Here is a 19,500-nt window from a genome sequence, read left to right as displayed (position 1 = left end):
AAAAATGMTCTTAGGAAGAGTTGAGAAGGAGGTGGGCCTAGGCTGGGAGGTTAGGCCACAGGAGGCCATTTGTCCTGTTTGCTTTTGAACTTGGGTGATCCTTTGGCAGCCGTAGCGTCTCGCGCGGAGCTTTGCGGGCGAACGATGCACCATGTGGAAGGAGCGCTCTGAAAGGCTCTGACCTCCCCTGCTGTTGTGTGTGACACTACCCTGCTTTTTATGCTGGCAGGAATGAWTAACGCTCGTTCCTTGGTCACCTCCTCCATGTGACTGGCAGGTGTCAGCACCTCAACCTCAAAGCTTAAAGCAGCAGCAGAGAAGGTGTGGAAAGAAGTGACACAGGAGATGCCACAGCCTCTGGAGCRGCTTTTAAATTATGAATTATTAACCAGAATATGAAGAAATTGGTGAGAGAGTAAAGCTGTGCATGTGACAAGGCCCGTTCATAAAACTCCAGCTTTTCACTCCGTGTGCCAATAGCCAGTTGAGAGCCCATCATCTTCTATGTGAGTTTAGGCCTTAGGCCTGTTTTCCTTGGTGATTTTTAGGGACGTTAGTAACTGTTTCCCAAGATAGCATGTGTGTCCCTGTGCCCTTAAACCTGTTCTTTAGAACCATTTCTCTTACTGTTGGTGACTTAGACTTTGCAGCTGCGTATACAGTGTCAGGGCATATTTCTTGGGCAGACGCTTTTACGCTTTTCCGTCTGTCTTCCTCTGCTCTAACTCTGGCTTTCCAAACTGTTTCCAACTTTATCTGTTCTCACATGTGATACCCCTGTTCCCTTCCTGCTGTCACAGAGTTGCCTGCCTGTGTGAGTGTGTTTGTAGGGTGGTGACTTTTCTTKCTTAGTAACAATTTGCATGTGTGCGGAGGTGGCTGAGTTTTGCTTTGGACTCCTTGGGTACAGTTCAAGCAGCGCGGTTCAGGGAGCTCCCATACAKGATACCTGCTGCAGCCTCAGAGCTCTCCTCCTTAGCAGGATGGGACTTCAGCGGCTGGCTAAAATTAGCTCTTGTGGATGTGAACTGTGGTGTTCTTATAAAACTGAACAACGGAGAGGGGATTAATAGTTGAAAACAGTTGGTGAACGTTATACCAGTCTGGCTTGCGATCCAAGCGAGATCCTTCAGGTCTGTTCACTGCAGGGTGGAGTTTAGGCCTATTTTGATGATAGATTACGACTTCCCTCTGTGGTGACTTGAGATGAATCTTGTAAGAAAGAGTTGAGGCCTGTTGATTGATGAGGAGTCTGTAGATGACCATATTGCTATAAAGAATATCTCTGCAGGAAGGCACAAGTGACTTAGCAGAATCTTCTCTGTAATCATTTTTTTCCGGAATGGTTGAATTGTTCCATATTTTCCATATGCATCTATATGATCAGATTAAAAAATATAACTTGCTTTCATGAGTGAAAACTGAATCCAGTAGCCTGGCAAGCTACTGCTTGCACTATTTTTTTTTTTATTATATATTCTATGTTACTCCAATCTAAAAAAATTTTTTGTTTATCCTGTCACATGTAACAGTTGTTGGGCCCAAGAGTCCAGAGAACAGTTAAGRTCTGTTGATGGGATCTCTGCTTCCTCCCATTAGTTAAAACACTCTGCAGTGGGTTTTGCTATGAAGAACAAACATGTGACACCCTTTCGTTCTGTTTGGATCTTGATCCATGTTCGTCCTCCTGTCACTGTCCTTTATGTGGGTGTTTGCCAACTGTAGCTTGCTCTTTCTTGCCCCTTTGCTTGAGAGCCAGGTACCAAGCTGAAACTTTCCTGAACTTCAGTGGCTCTGACAAGGAGAACCTTCTTTGGGAGGACCTGAAATGCAGCTCTGTCGTGGGAGAGTTGCAACCAGAGCTTAGCTATCTACATTTAGTGGGACTTGTTCTCCTTCTATTAGGAAAAAAACTAAGGATGGTGCCCACAGGAGGTCACTGTTTCAACTCTGGGATTCCACTATATTTGTAGGGAAAATGGAACACTGAGTGCTCCTTGTTTGTATATTGTTATTTAGAGCAAGGTGCTTGGATGGTTACATTAAAGCTGTGTCTGAATGAGGTGTTTAAACATTGCTGGCGAGAAATGTAAGACGTGGAAAAAACCTGAGACATCTTAGTTCTAATTTATCCTTTGTTTTGACATGCTTCCAGTATCTATCCTTAGCTGTGCCCCTATTGTATGTCAATAAAAATTGTTTTGGCTAAAGAATGTATTGTTATACATTATTACAAAATTAAGTTTGTTTGAAGTTTAATGTGTAAAACTAGTGTTCATGTTTTTTCATTGGATGRTTTATGGAAAAGTGGTATTTAAGATGAATGCCATCTTGGTTCTGTATTTATGAAAGTCCAGATGCTGTCATACATCACAGTTAAGATTTTTGCAATATACYAGTTCCACAGAGTGGAGAAAACTTGATTCCTGCTGATGACTCCTTATTATATTGTTTAAAGCTCAAGAATAAAATTCTTGACCTCCTATTAAGTCAGAGCAGTCTGTTCTGTTGAGTTGTAAGAGAGTAAGAAATCTTCATTTACCCAATGAGTTCATTTGGGGTTAGTGATTAAAATAATTACAAGCCTTGCTTAATTCAAAAATCTTTTCTAAAAGCTAGCTTTTAATGCTGCTGCTGAGCTTAACTTGTGATATGGGCTAAAATGCACGTTTCTGATAAGGAAGACTTGACTGACAGGTTTTCTGGGGAGCTATGTAATTGCTATTTTTGTAAGGAATGAGCTAACGTGCCATGGTTAGAAGAAGAAAAAAATCACGTAAAGATTCATCCTTCATGTGTCTTTTTTTTTTTTTTTCCCTCCACCCTCTAGTGATATGCAGCTTCCGAGGAGCCGTACCGCAAGGTTTAGTCCTGGAACTAGGTGAAACTGTCCAGATCCTGGAAAAATGTGAAGGTAAGTGTGATGCCCAAAGAGAATCCTGTTTTCTCTATAAACTTATGCAAATACTTTAACATAGCAGCTTTAATAAGTTGTTTTGGAGTCATGATGCATCAAATCAAAGCACTTGGATAAGACCTAATCTGACCCACTTTCTGTAGGAAAGGCTGAGTGCTGTTGGCACTAATCCAGTCTGATAGGGGGTCAGTGTGTTTTAAGTTAACCATCTGTCTAGCAAATGCCGAACCCTGACCTGATTGTTGTATTGGAATTGGGTCTTACAGTGAATTTTCATCATTTTAAGTGTAGAGTCAGTGTCTTGATTTTTTTAACTATGTTTTCTCACTATTTTCTTTATGTATTTCTATTCAATTTATGAATGTTTATTTTTAGAAATATCTGAACATATGAAAAACATTGTTTATGAAATACAGTAGCAGATGATTTGGGACCAAACTGGTGAGGGGAAAGAATGCTGTTTTAGAGASGATTGCTTTGTATTTATATTCCTGTGTTGTTCTTATACCTAGAGGAAAAGGTTATTTTAAGTAGTATAACTACTGTTCTTAGGCGGTTGGAGAGGGCTCTTTGTGAATAGACTGATTGTCCTGGTCTTTCRTTTTATTCATGTGAATAAAACAATTGAAGTTGATATATTTAAAATTTAAGGATAATTATTTTCATCCTGATGTTCAAAGTAAGCAAGTGGTGTGAAACATATTTGCAATACTTTTGAGAAGTAGGTTAACAAGGTCCAGTATRAGGGCACATTTCGCCATAACATTTGAATTGGAATAGTGTAACCCTAGTCCTGAAAGGTTAAAAGAATAAATGTAAACTTCATATTTTCAAAACAGAGTTCCAGCTTGATTCTGTAAAGCTGTAGGTTTAGTTTTGTGTTCTAGTTAATGTTGAAGATGGAAAACKAACATAGATTTTGCTGCAGAAACCTTCTGCATCCTTGACTTTATTTCACACTCCCCAAACTAGCCTTCCTAATGATTTTGTGTGGTATTCAGAGATGTTTGCTGGCTTACTCCTTAACAAAGAAGTGATCTCACACATGGCTTTTTTTTTCTAGGACAGTATTAAAGCTTCATGTACATAGAATCATAGAATCCTTCAGGTTGGAAGGGACCTGTAGAGACCATCTAGTCCAATCCCTCTGCCCACGCAGGGTCACCTGGAGCAGGTGGCACAGGGCAGCATCCAAGCGGGTTTTGAAGATCTCCAGAGAAGGAGACTCCGCAACCTCTCTGGGCAGCCTGTTCCAGGGCTCTGGCACCCTACCTGCCAAGGAATTTTTCCTTAAGTTCCTGTGGAGCTTTTGGTGCTTCAGTTTGTGGCCATTTCCTCTAGTTCTATCAGTGGCCTCTGCTGAAAAGAGGCTGGCCTCATTCTCCTCCCTCCCTTGAGGTATATATGTACATTGATCAGATCCCCTTTTATGTACCTATATACATTTTCTCTTGAATGAGTGTTTTGTGGTTCAGTGGTGCTCTTTCATCTGCAGAGAAGCCTGTGGTATTATACATAAGAACAACATATCTCATTACAACACGCAAAGTAGTTCAGCTTTTGTCCAGCACTAAGTGTTGCTTGTAGTCATGCTACCAGGCCTGATGAATTAGTAAGAAAGAGTTAATTTTAGCATAGGAAGAACTATGTCTGTTGTTGAAAGCTTTGGTTGTGTTATTTTCAAAGGAGACTCTAAGAAAGAGTTTTTCTGGCTGGAGGACAGTGTTTCTGCAGAAGGAGAAGCGGTCAAATTCCCTCTCTCCTGCCACTCTGTTTGCAGGGTTTTTAGCAGTAAGAGCTATGATGTGGAAAAACGTATTAATTTTGATAACGGCTTTTGGAACTCCACAACATGGTATGCTAAATATTCAGGTGGTCTGTACTTTTGCATGTGCATTATGCAAAGAAGCATACAGTGCATGCAAAGTAGCTTATTAAAAGGAAAAAAAAATGTTCAAGTATTCAGGTGCAAGTGGTTGTTTACCGCAGTACTTGGTTTGCCCTGCAAAATTAGGATGAAATGTGACTTTTTCTTCAACCTCTGCATTATTTGTTTGGGTTTTCTCTTGTCTGAACAGACCAGATAAATTAATGTTAACCCACAGAAATAAGGGTCGCTGTGAGTGTCAGCAGGAGATCAATCATTTCAGCTTTGCTTTTTTAGACAGAGTGGGCACAGTTCTCTGTAGCAGGGACAGACAGAGCTCATGTAAACAGAAGCCTTCTAGGGACTTGCAGTGATTTCTGAGCCTTGCTGAAGAATCCATGCTGACAAAATTAAAATACTACTTGTACTTCTGAACATACTTAGTTTTAATCATAATGAGTTAATAACTATTACAGAAAGTGCTGGTTTGGAGTGACTGGCATAAAAAAAAGTTACTATTTTTAGAGCACATTCATTAGAGAGTAAGGCTTTTTCTACACCAAATTCTCCTAAGTACCCTTGCAGCTATATTTTATATGTGTGGAGTAGGAGGGTGTGTGTCTGTGTATAGATATATGCAATTAAGGAATTAAGCATTTGAATTCTTCTCTTTAAGGCTAAAAAATATGTCTATCAATTGATAAGATATTAATAAATCTCTCTTTATTGTAGTTGTCTACATTTTTTTAAAATGCTTAAGGAAATATTTTTGTGTTTTGAAAGTATGGTTTTTATGCATGTACTGTGGGAACTTTTGAATTTCAGTCACTTGCGTGCCTTGTTGCTCTGCTTTGCAAACCTGGCTACAGAATTCTGAACTGTTATTTTCTAACCTGTCTAAATCTGCCCCTTCACTGCCCCCTGCCCCAGTAATTCAGCATGACACATTTCAAACCCAGGGGTTAAACTCTGCCTTKCCTGTGAAGCTCTCAAGAAGTCCATCTAACATTACGCTATCGCTCAAGCATGTGACACTACGAGGGCAGTTGTTTGATAGTTAGTCTGCATGAATTGGCACCCCAGGGGCTTCGCTCAAAGGGATTCCCGCTGGTAAGGAATATTCTTCAGGATGTCAGCCATATGCACGGGTGCCTTTCACAGCTTTCYTCTCCCTGTCACTCTGAGTCCTTCCTGTGATGACCCTGCCACTGGGAGAGGGTTGAAATAGTAAGTGGTGATCTCTGCTTTACTCGCCATGCGTGGAGGAAGACAAAGGGAATGATTATATTGTGCCACCAATAGATGCAAAGGGCAGAGTTTTCTGGGCTCAAGATGCATGGCTTGAGTGTACTTAGTGTTTGAAGTGTGTATGCTGACTAGATATCTCAAAAAACACCTATCTTGAGTCATGGCTCTTGCCTGTCACTGATAGCTTTGCAAGATGAGTATCCTCCTTTGAACTGACACGCCGACATTAACCTGATGGGGAGGTATTGCAATAACTTGACTGATACAGGCAGAAAGGGTAGAAGAAAAAGCCTCTGTGGATTTTTCATCCCACGTTTAGATGACAAAGTAGCTTCTTTCCTTGTTGACACATGACCTGACAGACACTGGTATAACCAGTTCTCAGCAAGTGTGGCTGTAAGAGGTGGTGTTTTGAGCAAGCGCAGAAAGAACATCTTGGCTGCTTATTTCTGTTGCTGGGGAGCGGTTTGCTTTAGATTAAAAATGCTGCAACTTCAGTACCTTCACTGGCTTGAGGCCCTGTGTATTCAGAGAGGAGGAGAAACAGCTGAAGGCTGGAGCACCAGTTGGAGTACCACCTTGCCCSTGCAAATTCTGGACTCTACACTAGCCTCTTTRMTCACACASWWSTGTGTGAKYATAACATCCCTAAGCCATCCGTGTGGTAATTAAAGTTTCTTTCCATTGTCTCCAGCAGTGCAAGTGTGGCCGAGTGAAAGCTTGCCAGTATTTGGGACGTACAGAAGTTCCACAGGTTTCTGTGAATGTTTTTTCTCTCTTTTTTTTTTTTTTAAGCTTTCAAAGGTTTCTTCTGGGGGTGGAATGGGGAGAGGAAGGGGAAAGTTGAGTCCATAAATACATTTAAGCAGTATATAATTTACAGTGAGAGGCTGAGTTCTTCTTTGCACTGACAGTAGAGTTGCTTTTGAGACCCTCCCCTTCCACTCGGTGCATCCCATCAGCTGTCATTTCATTTGCTTTTAATCATTCTGTTAGAATTTTATACTTGTTTCCTTTTTATTCGTGATTTTTCTCGCCAGTYTGAAGTTTTAACACCTTTGTAAAATGTTTCTGTTAGTTTTGCTGTCACCCATAAGGATTATACCCTGTTCTACTCACAGCTTGCATCTAGGCAGGAATGAGGAACCTCCCTGTTAGATTTTGTTGCAGTGGGAGCAGCGCAGGCTTCACCTGGAGCCAGGAGCTGCCCTGGAGCTGCCTTGCCCAAACTGACTCCCTCCCAGCAATGCTGACCTACCCTGAGAAAGATGTTCCTGGTGAGATATCCCCTGTCCCCTTTGTCTMTTGTGGAGCATGGCAGCAGAGCTGACATTTCTCAGGCCCTCACAGCAACTGTGGAAAATCTTGCCTTGCTGTTCAAATGAGCCTTTTGGAGCTCAGGAATGGTGTCTTGACTTCCCTGTTTGGCTAAGACCAAGGCAAAACGCTAGGCTCCCTTTCTACCTCGTCTGCTTGTGTTATGGCATCTCTAGCTGCGTTATTAGCATCTTCCTGAGGTTCTGCTGGCACGGAGCTGCCCCCTGACATGGTGTTGGCAGCCCGGGCCGGGGCATCATCTGCTGCTCCTCCAGTCCTGGCACTGCTGGGGCATCGTGCTCGGAACAGAGTGCTCTTGGCACGGAGCAGTCTCAGCATCAGGTCCCTAAACAACCCTGTTGCCATCCCTTTTCTGGGGCACTTTCAGTACCTGGAGCTGTRCACAAAGAGACTCTGCAAGCCCATTATATAAAGCTGGGAAGGTAAAAGGCATTATTTCTGGTCTAACATGAACAAAATTACAGTTTTAGCTAAGCAGTACTGGGCTCATGGCTCCCAGTAAGGCATCCAAGGAGACTGGAGTTTTTGGCCAGGTGCTTGTCAGTCAGGAGGAAAGTGTTGGCCTCCACTGAGCCCTGTAAGGGAATCTGCTGGTACTTAGAGCACTGACTGACAGGCTGCCTGCTATTTGTTTTCTGTTGGGATTTTTACATGTTTCCAAATTGGCATTTCTCTTGTTGAAATCTTGAGCTTATGATGGTCCCTGTCTCCACAATCTTTATCCTATTACTGACAGTAATTTTGATGKWAWTTTTTTTTCCTCTTTCCCCTTCTCCCTGCAGACTTTTCCCCAGCTTTTTCTTGCAGGTGAGCAGTTTTCTCCAAGCATGAACCCCAGGGCTGGGCAGCTCTGCTGTGTTAGAGCTGGTGCTTGGAGCACCAGGAGGAGGAGGAGGAAGGAAAGGCTGCAGCAGGGACAGAGTTTCGCTGGGTGATGGGGCTGAGTGCTTTGGTGCAGGAGTTACACGTTCAGCAGGCTGTTCTCATTCCGCATTCTGATTTATCTGCTCCAAACTCTTTATTCTCTTCCCAGTCTTTAGCAATGACACTGGCTCTTATTTATGTGAATAACAGTAGAAAGCAAACTTCTTCTTTCTCTTTTCAGTCTTTATTTGGCTTTTGTGTCTAACATTTGCCAAGTATTCAGCATGGGACTATCTGAGTCTGTGTCCGACCATTTTACTGTGGTTGATGCTGATGTGGTTTAATGCTTCCCTAGACAATGGTCAGATTGGACCTAGGAACTTGGAACTAGGATAAAAGAAGTATTTTTCATACATGTTTAAAGCTGATTTATGCTATTTGTACCACAACAAAAAGTATTTTTGCTGTAAGACTTAAARGTTACTTATAGTACTAGAAAAGTCTTGCAAATCTAAAGTAAGATTAAGTGGCTAAGAGGGTTCTTTTTTGTTATGTTTTTCTTGTTTAAAAAAATACTCTTCATGTGCAAATTATCTCTTGGACGGCTATTACCTTTTTTCCTAGATGAATTTATATTTAGCTGTCAAGCTGTTTCAATGATCATTAAATGTAATAACTAAATGTCATCCACTGAAATAGTTACCTTGAAATAATAAAATATTTTGATGTATTTGCAATAGAAATTCAGTGCTCAAAAAGCTCTTAAGTTGTTGATAAAGACTGAGGGAAGTAAGATCACTCTGGGAGGGGGGGGCCTTGTTCAGGTTTTGGGTAGAAATCTCATTTCCCGCAGCCATTTGACATAGTGCTCTCATAGCTGAAAGGTTTTTTGAGAGAGAGARARAAAAAAAAAAAGTTTTCTTAAACACAAAGCTAATGTCCAAAGACATTCTATGTCTCTTTGGATGTCTTTGATTTTAAAATGTCTTTGAATTTAAAAATCAGAAAACTTAAGATACAAAGCTGAAGAAAAACAGTGAGGTTGCATGTGGTGCTTATTTAACAAAAAAAAAAAAAAAAAGATTTGCTTTTTTTTTCTGTACTTTTCAAAATGTAAAATCTCTCTTAATGCTTGGAAATCACTTCTACCTGTTACAGTTTTAGTAGTCTGTCAGACTAAGACAGCAGCTGTGGAGCCCTTTGTGTTTCTCAGCCTCGTGAGCATGATGGAAGAAGCTTGGCCATTGCGGTTTGTCAGAAAAGCCTTGGTCCTTGGCCCACGTTTCCTTTGAGGATCGGGTAGTTTTATAACGTAATTGTTGCTACTTTTTACATCAGATTTCCCTAAATCTGAAAATCTGAAATCTAAAATTTGCACATTGTTCTTAATCAGTATAGAGTCAAGTTTCCATCCAAATTGTCAGTAACTTACGGGAGCAGAGGTGTCWCTTCAGGCTCTGGCTCTACTTCCTTGTGTCCCTTTTTTGTCTCCCTCTGGCAAACAGCTGGAGACATAAGTTTTATTTCATTTACTCGTTTGCAAATCGTTACTATATCAATTGCTATTGTCTGTTTTCCTTGTTTATATTTGAATGTGATTTTTTTTTTCCTTTGGCATCTCTGTTTTCAGAGACTTGAGCTAAAAACTTTGCAGTGGTCTTTCAAAATTGGTGCTTTTAGTAGTTTTTAAAAGTCTTTGTTCTTTGGCTTATTTTTCTTGGAAGAGATAAATAAAAGCAGATAAAAGGTTTTATCTGCTATCTATCAGTCTTTYTAGGCTGCCCAATTAGTAAAACAAAAACCTGTTGAAATTAAAAATCCTCACAGCCCATCAACCCTGCAGGCTATGCTTAGATTCATTTTTCATCATGTGTGAGATCTGAAAACAAAAAGTTTAAGTTCCGGGCAAAACAAGAAAGACTTTAGAGAAATAATGCAAAATGTGATTGCTAAATTTCTAGTAGAACTTACAGTAATAAACATTTTAAGTGTATTTGGGACCTTAGGAATGGGAACCTCGGGAATGGGAACCTCATTATGGATTTACATTTGGGTAAATAAAACTGTTCCATATTCTGCCATATTGCTGCTGTTTCTATTGTAAAGAATTGTTTTATTTTTACTTGGAACTTCAAACTGTGTTTGGGACATGTTCTCCTGCCTCTGAATGGTGATACTGACCCTGCAGCCACTGCCTGGAGGCATTTTAATTTTCCATCCCATCACTGGCTGTTTGGGAAGAATTCACCTTCCCCCTCAGAGAAATGTCACTTTAAGTGGGATTGAGAGTTTGATTTGTCTAAAGTGGGCACAATTCTTTGGACTCAACTAGTCAACTTGCTTAATTAATACAACCAGACTTTGTGTGGCCGTTATTTTTGCTAGGGTTAGGAGAGTTCAAGTTCTTCGGGTGGATTCTCCTAGCAGGGCTTTCTTTAAGGAAATGTTTATACTTAGGAGTAACTGTAAATATTTGCACAGTGTATTCTCTGAATACTACTTGTCAAAGTTTTAAATGGCCTTTGATGTCCTTTGTTTTTCTGCAGCTGAGTGGAGCCATCTTTATTTTTGTTTGTTGTTTTATTAGGTTAACTTGAATGTTTGAGCTCTGTTTTTTTTTTTTTTTTTTGAAAAAACAGGTCAATATCTTTTCTGAGATCCCATTGCCTCTACTTTGCCATTAGTATGGATTTCCATATGAACAAATCTTTAAAGAAGACTTTACTTACCAAATCTTTGGTATGTGATGTTGATTAAATACTTTTTTCCTGGCTATTCAAAAGCCCTGTAGGATCCTGGATCGAGGAATTGCTTGTTCAGAGGAGCTGAGCAGCACGAACCTAGTACTCGTTAGCTGAACGAACCCTGGGATCAAAGGGAAGGCTGTTCTTACATGCATTGCTAAGTAAAACTTGGTTTAGCTTCCAGGACTGAATTGCAAGCGCCCTAAAGTGTGACCTCTATCTGCAGAGAATGTCTTTTGAAGAAGAAGTTACAAGCAAATCATTTTCCTAATGCGCAGGGAAAACAGGCAAAGCGTTGCATTCTTCCTTTTGTTTTTCCGTAGTTTTCTAATCATGGAAGTAATTCTTCCTGCAGCTCTTTGAGGGGTTACTTGCCCAGCAGTAAGTAGGCCTACTTGCTTGTCTTGGCTTGTGGTCAGATACCATTAGATAGTACTGAAGAAAGCAGCTGTAAAGGATGGTATTTTTTTTGCCCTAGGTTTTATGTTCGAATGAAAATGCATCCTAGCATGAATGGAAATACCGTCAGCGATCCCTGTGACACCCCACGCAGGCTGCTTTTACCTGCTTTATGTTGCATGTTACGTATCCTTGAAATYTGTCTGACTTGTTAGGGGTGTATTTAGGGTTCTCTGCAGAATAGCAATTAGGCAGATGATTTCAAATGATCTCACCTGTGGCTTCTAGTACTTTCTTACTGATGAGTGTGTGCTCTAGAGGAGAGCTCCTAACTGATGGAGCTGGAAGGGGTAGCGGGAAGAGGAGCAGTGAAAGCAGAAGCCAGGGAGGGAAGAGGGCCACAAAAGGTGGAGAAGAGTCAAGTGATGCAATGAAAGGCCTCGGAAAAGAAATGGTGAGAGGGAACTGTACAGAAAGAAGATGATGAAAAGAGGAAAAAGGTAAGAAAAGAGCTGAAGCAAAGAGCAAGCAGGGAGCCAGCTGCTCCTTTAAAGCTGTTAAAGGACTCTCTCCTCCGGATTCACCAGGGGATTTGGGGTCTGCAGATTGCCAGCTTGCTTCTGTTGACTGCCACATCAATATTCAACTCCTCTACTAGGAAATTAGAAAATGGCTCTTTTTTTCCTTTTTTTTTTTTTTTTAAGCTCCTATTGTTAATTGGGTGGACTGAATTCGTTTTACTGAAGTCTTTAATTATATGATCTCGTACCCTCTCTTTTCTGTAAGATACTGTTCCATGGTTGGGGCACATGTGGGCAGGATGTTGTAAAGGAATCCAGATTATGTAAAGGAGAATTCTGGAAAGGATCCTGGCATTAGTTGTTGCAGATACTGGAACGCTTGCACCGCCAGGCACTACAGAAGGGGGAGAATTAATAAAGAGGTGGTATTAAATCTTGGCACTTCTTAACTGCTTATTAGTTAACTTTGTAACCATTTTCTCTTTTGTTTTATGATAGCTTTTTTTTAATCAGTGTAATTTAAAATATTCATGTAAAATACAAAAAGGAGAGCTATTTTTCCCTAATTTTGAAAAGCTGTGTGACAATACACCCTCCTTTCTCACCGCTTTCCATTAGTAGGCCCTCCATATTTTTTAATTCCATTAAGTGATTTGTTTTCTGAAAGTGCTCAGTCATTTAAAAGTGCAGCAGTGTCTGCTTCTTGCTAAATCCTTCACTTGCTCGAGCAGTTTTAGAATATTTTTAGCTATCTGTAAAGGAATCACCAATTCTTACTAGTTAAATTATCTAAATAATGACTAATAAATTGTGGATATTTCTGATTTATGTTATTTCCAAACTACCCAGTATTTCACAGCCAGAACTTCATTGATTAAATTTTTATTATGAGATCCTTGAAGCCAGTGATTCATCAAGGCGAAGTATCCCTAAAAGAAAAGCATTTTCAGGGAGGATGCCAGGGAGCCTTGCACACCATATAGCACAGAAGGGCAGGCTTGTCCCCTGTAACTGGAGCCCCTGGCTCTGTTCCCATTGAGCCTCTTCCAGTGCTTTTCTTTTTCTTCATCCTGATGAGTTGCAGCCTTGTATGGAGTAACATAATCTGTTTCACCTGTGTAAAGCAGTAATTGGGCTCTTTGGTTTAATTTGTAGCCTTTGCAACTTCTGCTAATTACCCTGTGCGGGCCTGCTCTTTGATAGGAGAAGCACAGTTATTGATTGGATTTATGAAACACTGAAGTCTGTTCTCCAGTCTCTCACGCACGTGCAAGACGAAAGGTTTTATATTTGTTCAGATAATGTTAGAAACATGTGGTTTTTTCCTCCTTGAGACACGTAGTACCACGTAAGATAAATGCTCAGTACAGATTCCTGCATGAGTGCTGAATATTATTTTACCACAGTAGCCAGTGATTGCAAGAACAAAGAAGGCTGAGCTGGTTTTATTTCTTGTAGAAATAGAAGTTTTACAGGTTTCTAATGGCTCGTCCTCACTGAAGAGTTAAAAATAAATAAAAATGAACAAAAAAAAAGATCTTTGTGAAGCACAGGTGTTGTTGTTTTTCCAAAAATGATCTCAGTAAGGGCATAGCTTTCAGTCAGATCATTTCTGTGCAAAGTGATACCACAATTTAATGTAGGGTGTTTTATCTGTTTTTAGGTTGGTACAGAGGTGTTTCGGTTAAGAAGCCAAATGTAAAGGTAAGTGAGAATACATTTGCTTAACTTAGTGGCAGATTCTTGCTTTGCTGTTGCAGCTATTAACTCTTACCTATCCTCACTTTTCCCTCTTTAACCTTCGTGTCAGAGAATAGGCTTTGCTGTCTAAATCACTAGAACAACACAAGTTTCCTCTTTTACTGGGGCCGATGTTGCATCTGCTGCTGGAGTGCGTCTCCAGTTCTGATATGAGAACTCCTCCAACCTGCTGTAGTTTCTTAGGTAACCAGCACAGAGTCACAGGAGGAGACTTCATTAGTTGGAACTGAGCCAAACAAGCAAACAGAAGGAGCAGTTCTTCCTTTTCCATATTTTTGTGTCACTGGAAGGGTACATGTTTACTCTTAGCTTTTAATGAAGCCCTTCCAGTTAGTTTCATAGTTTTTTTCCTCCACAATTTCAATCATGTCTCTCAAAGAAAGATGCTTTTTCAAACCTTCTGAATAATCTATATTTATTCATTTTTTCCTCTCCTTCACACCATGAAAATCTTTCTTCCCAATTTATGCTAAATTGTAAAGCTCTGAAGATTCACAATTCACACTCAATTTTTAATTGGCATATTAACCACACTGCTCTTGAATGGACACTGGAGCTTCAGCTTTACCCTTCTTGCAGTTGAGTGAGTTTGCTCTCTCTGAAGGCTTGGGATCATGTTATTTAAATTCCTAATGGGATAGTATGAAAAGTTGGCTGTAAATTAGCTATTGCTTATTAATAATTAGTTGTTTCTTCCCCTGAGAACTCTGCCACAGGTAAGGTTAGACTCCATTTGGTGCAGGAATAGAAAAAGACAAAGAGCACTATACTTGGCAGGCTTGAACAACTGGGAAGAGAGGAATAAGCCGAATCACAGGGTATGCAAGTAAAAAAAAAAAAAAGATGATTTTTTTCCTTGATTCGAAGCCTGGACGTGAATCAGGTGATAAGGGCATAGATATGTGAAACACAGCATGCCCCATGAAGAGACCTTGCTTGGAACCACATATGGGGCAGTGTTGTGAACTGCCTCATAGTTGCTTTTGCAGCTGCCCTGCTTGCTTCATCTTGAGTCACTGCCCTTCATAATTCCTCTGTTCTGCTGTTTTTAGTAGCTGCTCACGTCTCTTCACACTTGTGCTTATTATGCATTTCTCCTCCTTTATTGCTGATGAACAGATGATTAGATTCACACAAACTTTGCAGCAGGAGAAAAAGTTGTTAAACTTGAGCCTTCTCTTTTGTCCCAATCCTGTCCACTCCAAGGCAGCTGGGAAGAATTAGTGACAACACTTAATTGGTCACAGCTGCCTCACCTGTGACACTTGCATTGGGTCATAATTCTCATGGAGCAGTTTCTGAAAGCTTTTGGACCGTCTGAGAATAAGAATAAAAATATTCAGCTTGAATCTTCATGTGATACTTCTGTTTGATAGACTTGCAGAACTTCCTCATGAAGGTGGTGATCTTTCAAGATGTACCGTTGATTCAGGGTGTGCACCTATGCTAAGATGTGTTAAAAACATCAGCAGCAAGTGTAGGTTGAATGTTGGTTTTTGATTGCAGTAGCTTATTTCATGACAGTGATAGATTTTTTTTTAATGTTGCCGATTGTTTAAATTAGCTTAGAATGTAAATGCTGAGGTGTGTAAATGTATTTTTCTAACTTATAGGCTTTTTCTTYTTGTAGGGGATTTTTCCTGCAAACTATATTCACTTGAAAAAGGCAATTGTGAGTAACAGAGGGTGAGTACTTTTCCTTCACCTTAATAAACTGTAGTACTCCTATCAATGAGACAGGAATTGATAGAGTAGTTTTGGTTGTTGGTAGTTTTTTWGTTGTGGATGATTCTGTGCTTAAACTTTGAAAACTAAACATTACATTGTATAACTTTGTTATAAATTCATAATTTTGGGGGTTATTTTTCACTCTGAGAAAAGACAATTCTCTTTACTTCCGTTCACTTCTGTGCATAAAAAACTTAAAAAGCATCAATTGTAATCTTCACTTGGGCTTGTTTTTGGTTGGCAAAATTCTGTAGGTTAGAGGTGCAGGTGTAAGGACAGCAGATCTGGGTCACTGACAAGTTAGCTCTGTTACTTTGGGAAGCTTCAAAAGCATCTGACTTGAGGCTGCTCTGGGAGACTTAAATGCAGTATTTAAGCCTGTGACCTAGTGGCAGCAAACTAAATGTGGAAGACAGAATAATTAAATAGTATTTGTCGAAATACCTTGGGGAAAAATGTGTCTTCTGGTAGCCTTGAGTTTCCTGTAGTCTCTAGATACTAGTACTTGATGTTGGTTCAGAATTTAAGGCAACTAGTTTCACATATTTGGATACAAATTAGGAGAGGAGAYAACAGTTTTCGTAAAGGAGTGTGAAAGACTGATATACAAATAGGCTAAAATATGAAATGTAAGACACCTTTGCCTCTGGAAATTGTGGTTTCATAGAAGATTCTGCCTCTGCATTTAATATGCTCACAGTGTATAATTWTGTCGATTGTGGCTACATCTGAGTCACAGACCCAGTGTGATGGCATTATCATATTATTAGTATATTTGTATATTATATAGCATATATGACAGGAATAATATAGAGAAAGTGCAGAGTTGTGAAAATGAARAGCATGATAATTAATTGGTTACTTCTAGTCTTGTTATAAAGTCTCTTTACGTCCAACCATTCTGTTGAAGATTYATCTTTCAAAATCACAGAATGGCAGAGGTTGGAAGGGACCTCTAGAGATCATCTAATCCAACCCCCTGCTCCAGCAGGGACACCCAGAGCACGGGGCACAGGGCGGCATCCAGGCAAGGTTTGAAGATCTCCAGAGAAGAGGATCTTAACTTAAAACGATCTCAGCTTACACGGCGCATGGGAGGGACTCTGCAGCTTCCTTTTAAAATAGGATTTTAAAATAGCTGCTGGCCTGTGCAGGGAAAGGAGCTGCACTGCCTCGAGGGAAGGTCTCAGCGCCCTTCTTTGGTGGTGCTGGATGTGCTGCAGTGACTGTCTCGCTTRACACAGCTCATCCCCAAACACTTATTCAGTCCCGCTGCATAAGGACGTACCGAAAAGTGCTCTGGCATGCCCTATTTCAGAAATATTACCTTTTTTGTTCCTTTAAAAAAAAAAAAAATGTTGACAAGGCAGAAGCTTGAAATAGATTTGATATCTGGCATTTGTTTCTGAAATGCCGTTCAGCATAAAGGCCAAGTGAAGGCACTGACAGCAAGATAATATAATGTTGTTCCTATACATAAATAAGTGTTACCACACTCTCAGCACTTAAGAATGATGGAAGTAGAGAGTTTGATCCGCTCTGAAAGGCTGTGGAGAACCTTGAGCTCAAGGCTTCCTTGTCGGGCTCTTCTGGGGATGGGTGGGATAGCCCACCTGGGTTTCATATCCACTATTAAAAGTATATTCTGCTGCATATGGAAGGTTTGTAGAGGGGGATCTTTGGGGTAATTGGGTAATATCAGCCAAGTTGTTAAATGATAGAAGGAAAAAAAAGGGCTGGAGTAGTGCAGAGAGAAGAGATTCAAACTGTAGGCTGCCCATTTTGCATGCAAATTAATYTAGCATCTTTTATAGCTATGAAACGTGTTTTATTTGACCTTTATTAGAAGGCAATCAAATATTGAACATAAAACTAAGAAGTGCTTCATACAATCTGATTCTGTGGAATATAATAGAGGACCAGTTGATGTGATTCCACACTGTTGTGTCCTCCAGCGTAGCAGCAGACAAGGATGCCCTTAAAGTGTTTGTCTGCTAACAAAATAGCTGGATTTTGGGATTTTCTAGGTTGCTGTGTCAGTATTGCTTTGTCATGGCCCTTCTTCAGGGCCCCCTTTCTTACTGTTTTGCACCCCCTGTCCTGTCTAGGCAATATGAAACGGTCGTTCCGCTCGAAGATTCCGTTGTGACCGAAGTCACTGCAACGCTGCAGGAATGGGCTGTGCTCTGGAAACAACTGTATGTGGTAAGAACACTGTTCTTCTCTGTTTTCTCAAGTAATCACGAAGAGATTTTGCATGTATTTCGATCCACTGGGAAAAAGTCATGATTACTAAAAACTAGATTTGATTGATCTAGTGATGCACAGACTAGCTATGGAGTCATTGATCACACGAGGTTCATGAGCGCTACAATGCAAACAGATGGAAGCAGACTTGAAACTGCCTCATATCCAAAAGTTTTGCTGTTACAAAACAAAATTAAGTGTTCTTAAGTATGTTAGAAAGTATGTGGGTTCAGTGACAAAAAAAAAAAAAGAAGATTTTGTAACATCTCATCAAAAGCTTTAAAGAATTATTTAGCACAGGCTGTAAGTACTTGTTTCTAGCATCTGGAATGTGAAAGAACCAGCAGTCACATCTTTCTTTGCATACTGTGTTTCTATCGCTTAAAAAATGAAAATCACTTAAGTACGTTGAGTACAAATGATGTCACTTTCAAATGCTGCCACATAGTAGCTCCTTGTGTTCTGCTTTTTTGCTCTTCTCATACTTTTCCAATGGTGAAATCCTATGGAAGAGCAACTAACAGTCTTATATATGCAAGAGTATTTTCCCTTTTTAAATTTCGTTTCCTTTTAGTACAGCTCTAGGATAAGATCCAAGAATTGCAGGTGGTAAAAGCATGATTTTTTTTGTTACTTTTAACCTTAAAGGATTTGTTCTCTGTAAAACTGTAGCAACTTAGACACTTAAAGCTGAAGTGCCATTCATTAGATATCTAGAAAATGTGTTTGGAAGGTACCTACTTGATTTGAAAGAGCCTGGCCTTCATCCAGGCCAACAATTCACATTCTGTGCTATGTTCAAAACTGCATCAAGTCCATTATGAAATTAGTTTTCCTTTGGGTTGCTYCAACTTCCAGGGGAAGCTGTTGCCCATGGTAAAGAATCTTCCTCTTAGAAATAAGCAAMCAATTTAATTTTGAGGGTGTTTTCGTGCACGTTTCTGTCACTTTTTTTTTCTTTCTTTTTTCTTCGTTACTGCTCTTACAGCTAATGTTCCTTCTTTTTTTCCATCCCAAATGCTTAGCTCTCTGGTGTAGGTGGAAAACATTAACATTTTCAGTTTTCTTGTGAGATAATTTTTTGTTTCCCCACAGTCAGATGAAGAAGGCAACAATAATACTGACAATGATACTGACTTTCAGTAAGGGGAATCATTAGTGTAGTAAGGGGATACATATTAGTGTATTCTTAAATAGCAGGGCAAAGAAATGAAGCTTTAGGAGGAAAAAGACATTTTTTTTTGTACCTTTTTTTGGGGGGGGGGGGGAAATCTAGATGGTAATGTAATATTGGTGCTTTTTCTAACATGAAAGAACAGTCTCTGGAGACGTGGAGAGGTAAGTGAATGAACCTGGTAGAACTGAATTTAGGTTTTTGTGCTTGTTGTTCAGGCTAGTAGCTGTGCCGTAAGGTCACATTTTGAAATAATTGTAGGAGAATAAAGAGAAAAAATCCCTTGTAGCTTTAGGAGCAGAAAATTTTATTATCCCCTGAGTTGTAACATGAATAATCTGAGAAATGTAATATTATACACCTTATTACTGCATTTAGTCAGCTTTGTGGAAAAGCTGCGTACTGTAGTGAGAGTWATAATGCTCCCTGTTATTTACAGCTGTCTTCAGTATGTCCATACCTATAAACAGTAACAGTAGGCACTTTATTATYTAATAATATTGTACTGTAAGACAACTGTCTGATGATACAATGTCTCTTAACAGGCCTAAACTAATATCTAGGCCTAAAACTAACTAAAATGGACTTAATATCTAATAAATAGGCAGTTCTCTTCCTTTCTGCTTTGCTTATATCCAGACTTTGGTGATGAGCACAGAAACAGTAATTTTTAGTAACTGCTTTTGTCAAAA

General features: G+C 39.9%; 1 protein-coding gene across 1 annotated transcript in view; it reads left to right on the top strand.

Moving 5' to 3' along the window:
- The window catches only part of DOCK3 (dedicator of cytokinesis 3), a 147,878-nt gene that overhangs the window by 12,484 nt on the left and 115,894 nt on the right, over positions 1 to 19,500 (top strand). Inside the window, exons 2-5 of the mRNA XM_026041538.1 lie at positions 2,831 to 2,914; positions 13,562 to 13,602; positions 15,290 to 15,345; positions 17,496 to 17,592. Of these exons, the coding sequence (XP_025897323.1) occupies positions 2,831 to 2,914; positions 13,562 to 13,602; positions 15,290 to 15,345; positions 17,496 to 17,592 (278 nt within the window). The remainder of the gene's footprint in view (positions 1 to 2,830; positions 2,915 to 13,561; positions 13,603 to 15,289; positions 15,346 to 17,495; positions 17,593 to 19,500) is intronic.

This window comes from Nothoprocta perdicaria, unplaced genomic scaffold, assembly GCF_003342845.1.
Source record: "Nothoprocta perdicaria isolate Ctin4 unplaced genomic scaffold, notPer1 scaffold_287, whole genome shotgun sequence".
NCBI classification, from domain to species: domain Eukaryota; kingdom Metazoa; phylum Chordata; class Aves; order Tinamiformes; family Tinamidae; genus Nothoprocta; species Nothoprocta perdicaria.
Note: the sequence above shows the minus strand (reverse complement) of the source record. Positions and strands in the feature narration are given on the sequence as shown.